This window comes from Neofelis nebulosa, chromosome 11 (assembly GCF_028018385.1).
Source record: "Neofelis nebulosa isolate mNeoNeb1 chromosome 11, mNeoNeb1.pri, whole genome shotgun sequence".
Lineage (NCBI taxonomy): Eukaryota > Metazoa > Chordata > Mammalia > Carnivora > Felidae > Neofelis > Neofelis nebulosa.
Window position 1 is genome coordinate 92,706,519 of NC_080792.1, and position 16,821 is coordinate 92,723,339.

The following is a 16,821-nucleotide window of genomic DNA, read 5'->3' on the forward strand; positions in this document are numbered from 1 at the left end:
TCCACCAGCAGAAGCACGGTGCACTCTCTCGATGGTGTGTTTACAACAGGAGACCCGAGTGTGTCTGTTTTAGTTGAGATGAGGGGAAGTGCACCCCCCGCTTCCTGCCCTCCCCCAATCCCAGCCTTTCAGGAAGCTCTCAGCATCTCCTAAACACAGTGAGGAAACCACTGTCTTATTTTTTTTATAATGTTTATTTATTTATTTTGAGAGAGAGAGAGAGAGCAGGGGAGGGGCAGAGGGAGAGGATCCCAAGCAGGCTCCGCACTGTCAGCACAGAGCCCGACACGGGGCTCGAACTCATATACCGTGAGATCGTGACGTGAGCCGAAATCAAGAGTCAGACGCTCAACCCACAGAGCCACCCAGGCGCCTGAAAGCGCCGTATTATTGTTTAAACAACAGAAATCACAGGAAAGAAGCGGTTCCAAAGAACGTGTAGCTGCAAGCCTAGGTCAGCACAGGTGTTGCGGCCAAGGCCACGAGTTCTAGTTTCGTGAGGAGTTTTCCAAGGTGCTGAGCCCCAGAGGGGCCCGGGGCCCCCAAATCCCACCTCAGCTGCACGGTATAAACCCTCTAGGGGGTTCAGTGACATTTGTAGCAGAAGAATTACTTATCAAATAAACCCTTTCTTGGAACTCCCACTTTAAAAAGAGATGCCGTGACTCAGTATGTACAGAAGGCGTGTGAGTGTCAGGGCAGGTGCAGGGTTAACACCTCCCTGTTCCTCCATCGTGGCCTGATTTATAGCCCGGGGAGCACATGGGTGCACCATGAAAACACGGCTTTGAAGCACACATAGGTTTGGACGCAGCCTCCACCCCCTACGCCCTGAGTCGCTGGGAACACCGTTTGAACCTCCGTGAACCTTAGTTTCCAGCCGGATAAACCGGAGGGGTCAGTCTGCCTGGCGAGGCTTTAAGGGTTTCCAGGAGTGCGTGGGCGCCTGTGCCCAGGGCAGGCTTGCATGCATGCTCATTAAGTAGGACAAAACTGAGTAAATCTGCATAGCTCAGGGCAGATGACAGTCTCACAGGTACATTGCAAACAGGGTTACATGACTTAACTTACATTTCATAAAATGTCAGATTTTCCCCGTTACCAAGATAAGCTGTTAAGCGTTGCCTCTGAATTTTCTACATCTTAAGATGTGCAACTCAGAGAATGTTAAACTTAAATCCATCCGAGGCGATGATACAGATAACAGGATGTGTGATTTGGAGAGGGTTGAGATCAGGAATTTTAGATTAAGATGTAATTGCTACAGGGGGGCTGTGTTTTAGAGGCCGGTAACTTGCATGCATTTTTTAGGGACTCGCGTTTTCCATGACCTGGCGACTGTCCCGCCCAGTAACAGATGGTGAGGTCGAGGGGGTGCACCTTTTCTAGTTGGGGACCCGTGGGGTCCCATGCTGGAGGGATGAACAGGTGTTCACGAAGCACTCAGAACGTTGAGTTCTTTGTAAGAACCACGCATGAGACCATTATGTAAACATCAGCACAAAATGGCTGGTTACTCCTCATCATCATGGACTTTCTTTCTCTTTCCCAGGAATCGTGACAGGACCAAACTCTGCCTTTAACTGGAACACCTTTCTTCACCAGTCAGGTGAGAGATGAATCTTCTTACACGAGTTTGACTGGAGTGCATCTTATCACTGGCGTCGGGTACATGGTATGCTCACGTGCTTTTGGAAAAGAGGCCCAAAGAAAGGGGCTTCCTCAGGTCAAAGAAGTCAACGGTTTTAGGTGAACAAGGGAAGGAAGTGGCAGGAATGGGAGCCAGACAGGATTAGGACAAACGTGGCTTCTCTCCGTTTCTGGAGACGTCATTAGTGGTCTCATCCTTGGGAGAGCAGGAGGAAGCACGGGTTTGTAGGAGGATTTTTTTAATCTGTCCTGGGTTCAAATCTTCTATTAGATACATGTATATACGGGGGCACCTGGGTGGCTCAGTGGGTTAAGTGTCCGACTCTTGATTTTGGCTCAGGTCATGATCTCACCATTCATGAGATCAAGTCCCACATCCAACACTATGCCAACAGCACGAAGCCTGCTTCGGATTCTCTCTCTCTCTCGCTCTCTCTCTCTCTCTCTCTCTGCCCCTCCTCTGCTCACGTGCTCTCTTTCAAAATAAGTAAACTAAAAAAAAAAGGTACATGTGTATATGTGAATATTTTCTCCTATTTCCTCTGGTTTACCTTTTCATTTTCTCCTAGTTCACCCATTTTTATTTAATGGTTAATTAGCACTGTTTGAGCCCTAAGAAACCTTTGCCTGTTCACAGTTCACAGAGATATTTCCCCACTTCTTTTCCTCCAGAGGAGGAAGTGTTTTAGTGTTTTGGCTCTTTCATTAGGATCATAATCCATCTGAAATTAATTTTTAATGGACTGAGCCACCCAGGCCCTTCCATCTGAAGTTAATTTTTGTTGTTGTTGTTTTTTAAATTTTTTAAAACGTTTATTTATTTTTGAGAGAGACAGAGACACATTATGAGTGGGTTAGGGGTAGAGAGAGAGGGAGACACAGAATCCGAAGCAGGCTCCAGGCTCCGAGCTGTCAGCACAGAGCCCGACACAGGGCTTGAACTCATGAACCGCGAGATCATGACCTGAGCCAAAGTCGGACACTCAACCGACAGAGCCACCCAGGTGCCCCTGAAGTTAATTTTCATGTGTGGTGTGAGATAGGGAGGAAATTCATTTCTTTCGGAAAGTGGTTCTAGTCTCATTCGTTGAAAGTGTTTTTCTTTCTCCATCAAAATGCTTTGCTGAAAATCAGCTTTCCATCTACCCGTGTCCATTGATCTATATACGTCTGTCCTTATGCTGATATCACGTTGTCTCCTGCTGTTGGTTTATAGAGCATGTCGAGAAATCAGGTAGTGTGAGTCGACAGCTCTGTGTCGGCTAACCTAGGTTTTTTGCATTTCCATATACACTTAACACACCTTGTCAGTCTCTATAAAATCTATAGGTCAAGTTAGGGAGAATTGACATTTTAAAAATAATTTGTCTTAAAATCTATGAACATGATATATCTGTCCTCTTATCTAAGTCTCATTTATCTTCATAATGATTTGTACAGGTCTTTATGCCTTTTTTAAAAAAAATATTCTTAGGGATTTTATTATCTTTGTTGCTATTATAAAGTCTTTTTAACTTTTACTTTTGAATTGTTTGTTGCTAATATGTAAAAACACAATTGAGTTTCGACGTTATATTCTGAAATCTTATGCACTGACTTATTAATTCTAATTACATCATGAGTTTCAATGCCTTTATAGTGTTATTTTGAATTCTGTAAACTTATTTGATCCATCCCTTAAACTTTTGGATATGTAGTGGCGGAGATGCTAGGATTTCAGTCTTCGTATATTTGCCAAGTTGTTGTCTTTGGAACACCTGAAAACAGAAGCTCTGGGTTAGGTTATGCCCTTAATCAGAGCGTTCGTACGTTGTGCGCAACGTCTCCTGGAAAGGTAGCATCAATGTGCTTGTCTGTCAGCCATGCTGCGAGGGCGCCATTTTCCCTACACGCGGTGGAAGTAACAGTCTAGCCTTTGTATCTTCCGTATATGGTACGATCCAAGTGCAGTCACAATGTTGAAACAAAACTTTGTCGCACAACATCTTTAAATGTAGAGAGTTTGCTGTCCACAGATGAGGCCCCTAAGTGTATACTATTGGGGACTATCACTCCCCTGTAGTCTGACCAACCCGGCAGCTCTGCTGAAGATGTGGGAACAGCTGAGTGGACTCACCAAATGCAATGTCAAGTTTCGGAATACCTCTGTTTTAACCTGAACTGCTTCTCCCGAGAGTCAACGGTGCGAGGGGACTGTAGGTGGGGAGCTGACGTTGCAAGCCCGCTGGTAACTTCGGAGAAGAGGCTGAAAAGACAAGACTCCAGGCCCCGTCCGCAGCCTGCATGTGCGTAGCTGGTTTTCACTCCAAGCACAACAGACAAAAGCCCACCCCCCCACACACACACCGAACGTCAGAGTCAGGTTCCCTTGGAAGAAGAACATTTCCAAGCATTTTATTAGAAACGGTTTTGAAGTGCATCCATCAGCCTCAGGGCCAGCAGCAGGGCCGTCCTCTGCCTCGCGAGTGAACCCTCGCTGTCCCGCTGCTCTGGCACACCAGCAGGTGTGGGCCATTATTCAGAACCGGTGCGCCCGTTTGAAATCGCCTCTTGTGCAGTGACTTCATCGTCCATATCTCACGGGACGCCCGTTGTGGTGTGCCTAAGAGTCATAATTCCCAATGGGAGAGAGATTTCTCATCAAGCCCAGAGTCTCATGGCTCATCGTTTCACCGGTCTTCCTACCGAGTGATTAACGGAACAGCCGGGAGACATTCAAGACGCCTCAAGACGGCCCTTCCCACAGAGACCCGCTTGGCGGCTCCGTCTCGACGTGGACAACTACACGCTGTAACTGTGTCCAGGATACACGGCAGAGGCGAGCTCGCTGGGGTCGTGGTAGCCGGCTCTGTCGGATCTTGGCGCAAGGGTGGATGCGGAATTCATCGGCGTCTCCGGGTTTGGTGACCAGGCGTCCAATCTCATTTGTGGAGCCGTTTGTCTTTGTCGCAGGTGACTCTGGAGAGAGACTGCCTTCCCCACCCATCCTCCATCGTACCCTGGCCTCCACAGCCCATGATGGTGATTTGTCACTTCTGCTTTGAGCTTCAGACAGCAAAGACAGAAGACACGGTGAATTGGACACAGACTGTTAATGATCAAATACTCACCCTCAGAATCCTTGTGAACTGTGTAACCTTGCGATCAAGGGGAGGGGGTGGGGAAGGGCCTTGGTTAGCAGCCCAGACCCACAGGGGGGTACTCGATTAGTCACCAAAGTGTAGGGTCTGTTTCCTCAGTATCTGATGTCTATTTGATGAGGCATCCTTCCTCACAGTATGACACAGGTTTTGCCAAAAATACTCAGTTCTCTCTCCAAGTCCTAAGTTTCAAATCACTGAATCTTTTGAGTCCAAAACATTGCTTTTATGCTAACCAGATTCCATTTTCCAACAGATCAACTAGGAAAAAATAAAGACTAAAGTAGAAGGGCGCCTGGGTGGCTCAGTCGGTTAAGCGTCCGACTTCAGCTCAGGTCATGATCTCCTGGTTTGTGAGTTTGAACCCTACGTCGGGCTCTGTGCTGATGGCTCAGAGCCTGAAGCCTGCTTCGGATTCTGTGTCTCCTTCTCTCTCTGCCCCTCCCCCACTTGTGCTCTGTCTCTATTAAAAATAAATAAATGTAAAAAAAAAAAGACTAAAGTAGAATTTTTTCACATATTTACAATAGTTATCCTGATCAGGAAATAAAAGCACAGACCTCACGTTGGTTACCTTGGAGTTTGTGCATTTGCAGGTACAACTTAAACATTGTTATGGTTCAGTGATGGATGATTCTTGCTTCTCGATGGCAATGACCGACACATCGAAAGTTAGTGATTCTTTGTTGGTCATCAAACCCCAAAACTATGAAACCTTAAATTTGACCGTACCTTCTCAGTGTTCTGTTTCCCATTTTACTCAATTTCTATTGCTAATTTATTTCATTTTCTGCCTCTCTCCTTTTGTAAACTATACTTCTATTTTCCTGTGTTTCATATGGAGAACTCACGTTACCAGATCCCGCGATATATCCACAGCCTCCAAATCAGATTTTTCAGCTAACATTCACCATGTCTAATGCACTCAACTGAAGTTCTTGGATTCTTTTCTCCTTATAATAACCCATGAGAAAAATACACAGAAGACAGCAGAGAACGTGGCTCACTGCGGACTGGGTTTGTGTCGTGGAGTCATCTGACAAATCACCGGGGGGCTGGGCAGTGGGACTGGCACCTAGCCTGCCGGGGCCCATACGGTTCCAGACCGCAAGAGCGACTCACTCTGTTTTGGAGACAAAAATACCACTCTCCAGGAAATGGTAACATCGGAAGGATGGACGTGTAAATCGTGCATTTGTGAGGGATGAGTTCAGACCTTGAGTCACGGTAAACGTGGTTGCTCATAGAAAAACAAAGGGAAGAAAACTAAGTGTGGAGTTAAAAGGAAGAAATGAAATCCACTAAAACGTTGCCTAGGCGTCTGCATCACTTCCAGATGTCCACGGGCCAATTTCTTTTAATTCTGTTTTGAAATCTAAGAATGGCCACCGTACGTGCCCGTAACCCCGGCCAGGGACACAAGGGGAGTCCGTGCTTCTGTGTGCTGCTTCGGCACATGCTTGTTTGATCATGATTTTCCAGCTGTTATCTTTATGTCTTTGACAATGCTACCGTTGTGTGTGAGAAGTGCACAGAAGCTGTTCAAACCCAAAAGCTGCGTCTGCATTTTATTTTTAAAAATCTTGGAAGTCCTAGAATAAAGCAGAGCATTTAGTCCTTTGTCCTGCTGTTGGCTAACTTCGTTTCCTAAAGTCTCATGACATTTAATCTCAACCCGGGAAGGAGATGAGGAGAGAGGCAAGAGAATATTAGGCTAGCACTGTGTCCCTCCAGGGTCTGGTGGGTCGGGGCCCTCAAAATCAGTGAGCGAGTTGGGGGCCAGCACGTTTAAAACTTGAAATGAGATGAAAGGAATACTTCCATCAGAGTTCCTTGTATGTGATAAGGCTAATATTGTTTGCAACCGTGTGCGTATACAAGCTTTGTCATGTGTATGAGGTCTCGGTACGGTATGTATATCTTACCGTAAGTCGTGGAACGTTTTGAAGATCAGTGTTGTAAACCGTGCGTTGCTCTCCCTCAAGGTCGGCTCCCCAGGCATCTGGGGTTGGGGGCAGGTGGGACCTCTGAGCAGAAGGCGAGCACATCTCCCGAGCCTGCTGTTCCGGGTAGCTAACGTGTGTCACATCCCAACAGAGGAACACAGCAGGTTTCCACATCTGTGCTTGCCGCACCGCAAAAACACAGAAGAGAGTGGAGTCTTTGTACCAAGACGTCACATAAGTCCTTAGAATACTGCCGCTTTGGCTGCCGTCTCTGGGCGCCATCTTGCCGTGTTCGCTTCGGCATTGTTCCTTTCCTCGGTTCAGTAACACGGGTTCCTCTGATTTCCCCCATGTGGGCACTCCATGCTCCTTCTGTCTTCTCCTCTTCCTCCTCTTCCTCCCCCTCCTCCCGCCTCCTCCTCCTCCTTCTCTCCCCCTCCTCCTCCTCCCCCTTCCTTCTTTTCTTCTCCTTCTCCTTCTTCTTATCCTGTAATTGAATAGATATTCCATGTACATCATGATGATGATGCCCGTGATGTCGCGCCCTGCCCAGTGGACCACATGTGGAGATACATCACATCAGTTTCTCCCTCACTGGGGATTTTTTAAAAATATAAACTGAGTGCATGTTTGTGTGTGTGTGTGTGTGTGTGTGTGTGTGAGCGCACATACCTTGTGCCCTGGGCTAAGGCTTCCTCCCCTAGTTAAGTGGGTGTCCCCTGAGTTTCTCCTTGTACAGCTGTTACCTTTCTGTTGTAATTAATAAATAATTTCCATGAAGGCACTTGTCATTTTTGTCCTCACCACACGTTCAGTCTCTGGCTTCAGTGTTCATTGAGGTTCTGGCCTAGTGATGTGATTTATCTTTCTCACACCTGACCTTCCTGTCCTTAAAGGTATTTGTCAACTTCATTATTTACTAAAGGGAAGAGCTTGTGTCCTGGCCTCAAACCCCTCCACTCTTGAATTCAGATTCTGCACATAGCTTCTAGCTTCAACTTTTGGTCAAACAAATACTGAACTTTGTATTTTTTTTTAATTTTTTAAGGTTTATTCATTTTTCAGAGACAGAGCATGAGTGGGGGTGGGGCAGAGAGAGAGGGAGACAGAGAATTCGAAGCAGGCTCCAGGCTCTGAGCTGTCAACACAGAACCCAACGTGGGGCTTGAACTCACAGACCATGAGAACGTGATCTGAGCCAAAGTCAGACGCTTAACCTACTGAGCCACCCAGGTGCCCCTAAGCTTTGTATTTCTAAGCTTAGTCTCAGGGCACTCAGGATATTGGGGAAATATTTTACAAATGCAACATACGTCAATGCAATTGTCAACAGTTACTTTAAAGACTGTGATGTATTTTGAAGGGTTTTCTCAGAGGTACATCCCAACCTTACCCTCTAAGTAGAGAGTTTCCTGAGACTTGGTCACACATGAGTGTTGTGATTCTCCAGGGTTTGTGATTGTGCGAAGGTGGCATCATTGTGTCTTCTCACAGTCACCCCGATTATATTACTGTTCAAGGTCTGCAAAAGCACAGAGTAACTGAAACTTTTTGTATTAAGTCATGGGGGAAATGAAATGCATGAATGAGAACCCCCCACCTCGTGATTTTACGTCCAGTCATATGTGTGGAAATGATGAAGTCATAGGTCAGCTTGCACTAATTATACGGTTAGTTTCTACTGAGTCACTTACCTGTGGCCCCGCATCAACGCACCTCAACATTAAGGGGCTTCAGAAACCAGCTGGTCTCTCACGACGGAGCGGCTGGCAGCTCGGCCCAGACCCAGGGAGTGGCACCTGCCGGCTTCACCTGCCTGCGGCTGGGCTCACGCTCCCTTTGCAGTGGGCTGAGGCCCACCAGTCCTGCGTGTGGCCTCCCTGAGCGGGGGTGGTGGGGCGTCTGGCCGCAGAGCCTCGTCATCGAGGAGGCCAGATCGGAAGGTAGTGATGCTCCAGTGGGCAAGCGAGACTGATGCACGCGCCTCCCATGGCTGTGACTCGGAAGTCACTCCCTGTCCTTCCCCTGGGCTCTGTTGGTCAATGCTGTCACCAAGCCAGCCCAGAGCAGAGGGGTGAAGAAGCGGGTTTCGGCTCTCCAGGAGAGGGGCCACGCTGAGACCTAACCCCTTTATATTATGGATCTGTGGGCACATCTGCGTTCAGTGTGGGAACCTATGTGTACATGTGCGGACCCGAGAGCATATGACTATAGAAAACCGCATCTTACTGGCATTGTCTCCAGATATTTTCCAGGGCCACATTTCTGTAATAATTACCCCTTCTCACTGCACAGAGGAGTTGTGTTTACTGGGCTGAGCTCCACTCAGTTTTCCCACCAGGACAAACTATTCCCCACCGTGTTGTGTGGAGGTTAGAGGTCAGGGCCCCGTGGCTTCTGAGCTCTACCCTCATGGAATCAAGCCGCCCTCTCTTCTCTGAAAACATCTCAACTCCTCTGTTGCAGGGATTAACCAAAGTGCCGATAATTTACACATCTTCCTCCTGGTGTGTGGGCTGAGACAAGTGAAGGACCCTCTCTATCTGGTGGACGCGTTCTCAGGTACATCTGGTTTATGGAGCTCTGTTTGGGGGTCTGGCCTTTGCGTTTCCGTCTTTAGGGTTTTGAGTTTTGCTGTCTCTGTGTTTCCACACGAGCAGAACGGCTTCTCGATGGTTACTCTGAAACAACCAGAAAAGGAACCACACTGCATAGTGACCTCTGGTGCCCTTGGCGTCTGAGGAAATAACAAAAATAGTGAATAATTGCAAGAATAATGTAAATGAATCCAAAAATATTTTACACACGTCAGTTTGTATGATGCATTTGGACTTTTGTTGCATAGCTTGAGTTAAATGCTTTGGTGCATCCCAAATTCCATGCTGGTTTGCTCAGTGATTACTCCTGGTGGTCTAGTCGGTGGGAGATCTGGACAGTGCATAACGTTCCAAAAGGGAGCATTTTACGTAAAAGCATAAGGTATTCAACATTTACATTTCAAATACAGGAAAGCCTTGGTTTGAGAGCATAATTCGTTCCAGAAACATGCTTGTAATCCGAAGCACTTGTCTATCAAAGCAAATTTCCCCATAAGGAATAATGGACACTCAGATGATTCGTTACACAACCCAAACATATTCATATAAAAATGATTACAATACTGTAATATAACACAAAATAATAAAGAAAATACAAAGCATAGAGAAAAATAAACAAATTAACCTGAACTTACTTTTGAAAACCTTCGTGACTGGTGTGAGGGAGACAAGAGTGGAGGGTTATTTTGTAGGACGACTTTCACAATCACTAATGGAACCACTGCTATCTACTGGCTCCATGGAACCTTTTTCTGCATGGGGGCCATTGAATATGCTCACATGGATGTTGACTTTATTAATAAACTCTTGTCATATTCTATATTTAATGTAACTGGCAATAAGGTGGCAGAGGAACGGGTCTATATCCACAGGCAGCCTGACCTAGAATGAAGCAAAGCATTTCTAAGCTCACTCTTGTCTGGAAAAGCAAAGGACTGTCCACAGGTGCTTTGAGGTGACAGAAAATACACCAGTGCCCATTGTGGGCACCTTCTAACATTCTGAAAAATCAGTGATTTCTGCCAGACACCACAGCCTGAGACCGAGTGTGGGAGATAATCACCCACAATCCTGCAGAGAAAGAGAGAGAGAACCATTGGCTCAGCTGTGATCATGTGACATTGCACATCATGTATGACTCGTATTGCAAGACATTGCTCATTGATCAAGTTAAAATTTATTAGAAATGTTTGCTCGTTTTGTGGAACACGTGCAGAACAAGTTACTCACAATCCAGGGTTTTATTTTACATATAATTTGACTGTATGAACGAGAGCCAAATAGTATGAAATAACTCATATTATCACGAACTTAATGTTAAACTTAATAATGTTTTCAGCTGTGACATAAAACCATTAACGTTATTTTTTTTTCTCTTTTTCTTCCCAAGAATGGCATCGAGAAGAGCCTAATGTTTACATGGTGATCGTGGGTCCTGAAGTAAGTCGATGTGCCATACACATGGCCCTCATCCCTGCTTTCTTCTTTCTACGGATTTCCCAAAAGTAGCCGACGTTCCTTTTCTAGCCAACTTTCTTCCTTTTTAAATAACTAGAGTCTGCCTTTTTAAAAATGAAAACCACACCAAGATTATGAGGCTTTGTAAATCTTTACGGCTAGTTTATTGCTACAAAGGCTAGGTTTGTACAGAAACACAGAGGAGTCACGTAAGGAGAAAGTCCCGTGAAGAGAAAGTCTAAGCCGGTGCATAGGCACGCCTTATGTGTGGCCCTTATGGTCTCTGAAAGCCCCCGAAACTGCACGACAAACGAACACAGAGCTATTTCTTCAGCCGAGCAGCAGATTAATTGGCTGACTCACATGTAGGAGCCAAGTGGCTTGGAAAACTGCTGTCTGTAAGCACGAGAAAGCCACTCGGCCCGGGGAGATGCTGGTGGCCGTTGTCCAGGGAGTGCAGGCGGGTGGAAGGCCCGGGGGACCCTGCCTCTCGTTCCATGGGCCTCTGGGGTATCCGCTTGTCCCCTGGACGGGGACACAGGTCAAGCAGGTGCTGCTCTGTTCCACACGCAGGTCTGAGTGCTCAGGATTCGGAGACTCTGGGGGGACACATGTCTTGAGAACGAACCTTGATTTCCTCCAAGCAGCTTGGAAAACGAAGCACCCTTGGTGTTTCCAGCCGGCAGGGGTGTGACACTGTAGGAGCAGCTCCTGTCCTCCGGGGGGCAGCAGACGGCACCTGCCTTGGGAACAGCATCGCCCACCAAACTGCCTTGGTTTGTCCTGTCTACCATCCTGGGTTTAGCTGAGCTTGTGACCTCGCCGTGTTCCCCCACTTTATACGACGGGGGCGCCCCTGAGAACCTGATTGAGTGTGGATTCCCACACGACTCCGAATCCTATCTGTCTTGCGGTGTCCCCGCTGTAGGTTTTCTGGCTCCCTGGGGACCCACAAGGCACGTGGTGGGGGACACACACTTGTCTCGAGGACTTTGGGAAAACAACCCGTCTACCTGGAAAAAGGCTACTTAACCTAATAAATGTATCAAGGGCTAGAATCTGCAACATGGAAAATGAATGGCCCCGTAATCCCTCCACGTGTTTGGTGGAACATGTACTCACACTCATAGGTACACCTGCATATGCACGTTACACGCGCGTATACGGCTGCTCAGTGTCAGCCCGTCAGTGGCAACAAGATTACACCCAGTGACTAATTAATGGTGAGTCCCATAGTGGCAGAGTTGTTTATTATGATTTTAAAAAATGTTTTTTTAAATTTTTTTCATGTTTATTTATTTTTGAGAGAGGCAGAGACAGAATGCGAGTGGGTTAGGGGCAGAGAGAAAGGGAGACACAGAATCCAAAGCAGGCTTCAGGCTCCGAGTTGTCAGCACAGAGCCCGACGCGGGGCCTGAACCCACAAGCTGCGAGATCATGACCTGAGCTGAAGTCGGACGCTCAACCGACTGAGCCACGCAGGCACCCCTAAAAAATTTTTTTAATGTTTATTTATTTTTGAAAGAGAGAGAGAGACAGAGTGGGAGTGGGGAAGAGAGAGAGGGAGACACAGAATCTGAAGCAGCTCCAGGCTCCCAGCTGTCAGCACAGAGCCTGATGCAGGGCTCAAATTCATGAACCACAAGATCATGACCTGAGCCCAAATCAGATCCTTAACGAACTGAGCCACCCAGGCACCCTTATTATGATGATTATTTTAATTCTCTTTCCACCCTTCTGTTTGAAGAGTGTATTTGGAAGAGAAAGTTTTAGTTTGATGCTAAAATCCTTGCTAACCAAGAGAGAAGGCCTCAGGCTCAGACAGAATTTAACGATGTGGCTTTTGTTTTCCACTGTTTCCATTTTCATGGCTACATTCTATTTATGGTGCATGATCCTGGCTTTCCAACTATGAACACTTTCTTTAAAAATAAATGGAATTGGCTTCAAAAAAAGGTATTAAATCAGCAGCAGTACAGATGGTTTGCAGATAGGACAAATTATGAAAATGCACACAAGTGGCCGAAGTTGGGGGAACAGTTGTTACAAAGTGCTCGCGTTCGGGGTGGAAGAAACATGGGGAAGAAGGCTTGGTGAGCAGAAACGTTTGCCAGCACTGAACAGAAGACGACCCGACTCCTCCAGCAGACCCTTCCTGTGCCGTGTTTCCTGGAAGGAAACCTGTCGGGAGGTGGCCCTCTTGGAATCACACGTGAAGCACCCAGTGCATGACAGAGACCCCTTCCCAGGAAAGTAGTGACCAGGAGACACAGGAGCTGCTGTGTGTGTGGCGGGGGGAGGGGGGCATGGTCCTTTCCTGCACCCCCACCCCCCCGCCCCGGGATCCTCCCCTCGAGCCCCGTTGCCTCCAGGTGAGGGACGCAGTGCCCCTACGTTCTTGAGGCTTCTCAATCCAAAGCCTTTCAGGAGAGACACGGCCATTATTTTGTTGTGTGTACTGAACAGTCAACCGCTGTTTCTCACTTCCCAGAGGAAAGATGTCTTTTCTACCATTTGCCTTCGGAACATATCCCTTTCCTCTAACTTTTGCCTGCCTACTTCTGAAAGAACAGTGCACGTCCAGAAATGTGTCTCTTCCCCCCTAATTTCAGCGCAGGGAAACTTGTGGGCTCAGGCAGGAGGTCGGACAGCAGGGCGGGGGACTGAGGGGACAGTGGTTCAGCTGCACGTTTTTGTGCCCAGACCTTCAGGCCCTCTCTGGACTCCCCAGAGGAGCCGTGGGTCCACACGGCCGCCTGGAAATGGGCGTGCAAAGTGTCTATTTTTAAGCAGGTGCTGGGAAGTAACTAAACACACCCATGTGTACACACACATACACGCACAGAGGCCCTACAACTCGCCCCTTGTAGTTTCTTTTTATTTCTTTAACTCCTGGAAGGAGGTGACAAGTGGCTTTGCCGAAGGCTGTGACGACTCCGCCTCGTGATGAGCTGATTGGACCCGATGTTCCAGGATGAGGGGCCCGGTGGTGGTGCGGAGCCCGGTGAGGCGAAGCTGGGCCGAGGTGATGCTGGAGAGCATGTCGCCAGAAGCCTTCTTGATTCCATAAGCTCCAGGGGCCCCTCCTCGCTCTTTCCAAGCTAGCCTGGTAAGCCCACGACACCTGAGGACAGGCCCTTGCTTAACGAATGCAGATCCAAGACGAGGCCCCGCCGACTGGACCACCTACTGGGGCCCTAAGGACCATCTGGTGCACTGATAGCCCACACACTCCTCTGCTTGCGTGCAGCTCGGAACCCAAAGTGGTGACGGGAGAGGGGAGCCCGGGAAGGGGCACTTCAGGAGGGGTCCCGGGACCCTCGGTGAAGGGTTATGACCTGAGAGTCACTGGCCACAAATGACTCAGGATTCTAAAGCACCGTTTCCACAAGGCCCTTCCCCACAGGAAATGGGGAAGCACATCCACTGGGTGCACGTTTGCTGCTCAGCAAAAGCAGGAGCCAGCACGGCAACCTGGAGCTCTGCTAGGGTTCGCCCGCTTCCTGCACCGCCGAGGGAGACCACGTCCTCCAAGCCCGAGTCCGCTTAGGGTAACACAGCACCGCGCCCTGGAGAGGGCCTGCATGCAGAAGCGAAGGCTTGGGGTCTCGCCAGTTGTACATGTCTTGGTCCCTTTGGGCGGCTGCGACAGAATCCCACCAGCGCAATGGCGAACCAGCCACAGAAAAGTATTTCTCACGGTCGTGGAGGCTGGAAGCTTGAGAGGAAGGTGCCAGCACGGTCAGGTTCTGGTGCGGCCACTTTCTCCCTGTGTCCTCACGTCAGGGAAGGGGACAAGGACGATCTCCGGGGTCATTTGCGAGACCTGATCCCTCTGGGTAAGATGGATCCTATTCCCGAGGGCTCCACCGCCTTGACCCACTCACCTCCCAAAGACCTCACCTCCTGACACCATTGTCTTTGAGAGCCAGGATTTCAATGTATGAATTTGGGGGGCGGGGACACAACACTGAGGCCACAGCAACATATCCCTGTTCATAAAATGTCGTTATCAAATCTAAGGGACAACGAAAGTCACCGACAAAACCCTGATGTGTCACCGAGCAGACAGAATAACTTGAGCTTCTAAATATGGCCGCGTTGAACCCAACGAGTCACAGATTCGTGCAGACAACCTGTCTTCTTGATTCCCTGTGTCCCACAAAAGATACAAAACTGATCTATCGAGACACACATCTCAGATCCTCCAGTGACTCACGCGGCTAGCGTCTTGTTTGTTTGCTTCGTGACCAAAACAGGGGGCGGGGATGCTGGTAAGTGCTCAACAGCTAGTTCTCCTGGGGAGCAGGACAGGGGAGCCCTATTGTCTGGAAGCCCGACTGGCCTATTCCCACGGTATAGAAGCTTCTAGCATGGTCAGTTTCAAGTTATCAGGGGAGATGTTTCTAGAGAGAGTTGAGATGTGTGTGTGCATATGTGGCTGGCGTGGGCAGGAACCAACCCAGCACATGGTAACGTGGTGCCCTGCTCACGTGCGTGCAAACGCACACACACGTAGGAACACGCACACGCACGGGGGCACATGCACCGGAAACCAGCTTTACTAGACAAAGGCTTCTACGGCTTCATTCAGTTCTGTTCTCCGGTCCTTTCTAAAAGACTGCTCTACCCCACTCTTCACTGCTCTCTTCCATGTCACTTTTAAAAAGCTTGTTTTTACCCCAAAATCGATTTCATGATTTGCTTCCCAATCTGAAGTGTGAACATCACCGACTTGGCCACGCTGGCTGGCGTGGGTGAGTGAGAGTCCCGCTAAACGTATGCGCCCTCCAAGGCCCCAGATGCAGGCCTGGCTCTGTGGGGACCTGACGGCTCCGTGGAAACCAGCTCTCCCTTCGTCGTTACAAGATTTCCAAACATCTGTCAGCTTTCACCGCCAAGGATTCAACCCAACATCACTTGGGAGCACGAGGAGGGGACTCCAACTTTGCACTTGAATTTGAGTCCTTGCTGCGACATCAGTGGGTTAATGGAGTTGAGAAGTGGGTCAGAGTCAAACCTCGGGACACACCGAAACCCACGCTTCAACGGCTGTGTCATGTGTGAGATCGACCACCCTGAACATTACCGTTATTTTTGGCGTCTGATGTGAGTCCGGTCCTCCTCACTCCGTCCCCTCCTTTGTTAACCGCCAACCTCAGAGGCTGAATAAACTCTTTAGGTACGGAGTACACACTTTGGGAGGGCTGTGGCTTTTCCAGGTCCTATGCAGGGCCTCTCAGCATAAAAGCACATTGACTTGGTTAGCCGAGCTGTCTCGAACAGTGCGCCATCTGGTATTAGGGAATTAGTGAGGTGTGGGCAGCAGTGGCTCCTCTCATCCTGTCTGCACGGAGCTCAGCCACAGGGAGACCCCAGGGCAGAAGAAAGTGCTGCCCAGCCAGTGCCCCTTGGCTGCAAGCGTCAGACCAACCCCAGCAAATGCAACTTACCGGAAGATGACAAGAGTCACCAAGAGAAGTGTTGGGAGGCTGGAGACCGGGCTTGGGTTTCTGCAAGAGCCCGGAAGCTCCAGAAGCCAGGGGAGTCTTAGCCGGGGACGTTCCATGCAAGGCGCCCCATGGGACAGGGGGACAAAAATGAGCTCTATCCACTTTTCAGTCTCTGGATCCTTCTGTTCAAGGTCTGAGTTCCAGCTTGGGTTACGTCCCACCCTTTTGCAAGAAGGGGACCAGGCACCCAGTTGATTCTACTTTGAGCAACCATGTCCATGGGGAGGAGACGAGGAAAAGCCCAAAGGAAGGTAGACTCTGGCAGAAGAGGGGACGCTGAAGAGTCACAGAAAAAACAGATGCTCGCGGCATGTGTGGTTTCCCTGTTTGTTTTAACGATTGGACACAAGTGGATACTTAAAAAAATTTTTTTAATATTTATTTATTTTTGAGAGACAGAGAGAGACAGAGCATGAGCAGGGGAGGGGCAGAGAGAGAGGGGGACACAGAGTCCGAAGCAGGGTTCATTTAGGCTCTGAGCCGTCAGTACAGAGCCCGACGTGGGGCTCGAACTCAC

At 48.6% G+C, this 16,821-nt stretch overlaps 1 protein-coding gene across 6 annotated transcripts in view; it reads left to right on the forward strand.

The window, feature by feature from the left end:
• Window positions 1–16,821, forward strand: part of GLT1D1 (glycosyltransferase 1 domain containing 1) — an 84,001-nt gene that overhangs the window by 40,729 nt on the left and 26,451 nt on the right. For all 6 annotated transcript variants that reach the window (XM_058691489.1, XM_058691487.1, XM_058691490.1 and 3 more), the window contains exons 6-8: window positions 1,553–1,609; window positions 9,203–9,298; window positions 10,724–10,773. In XM_058691489.1, coding sequence (XP_058547472.1) covers window positions 1,553–1,609; window positions 9,203–9,298; window positions 10,724–10,773 — 203 coding nt within the window. The remainder of the gene's footprint in view (window positions 1–1,552; window positions 1,610–9,202; window positions 9,299–10,723; window positions 10,774–16,821) is intronic.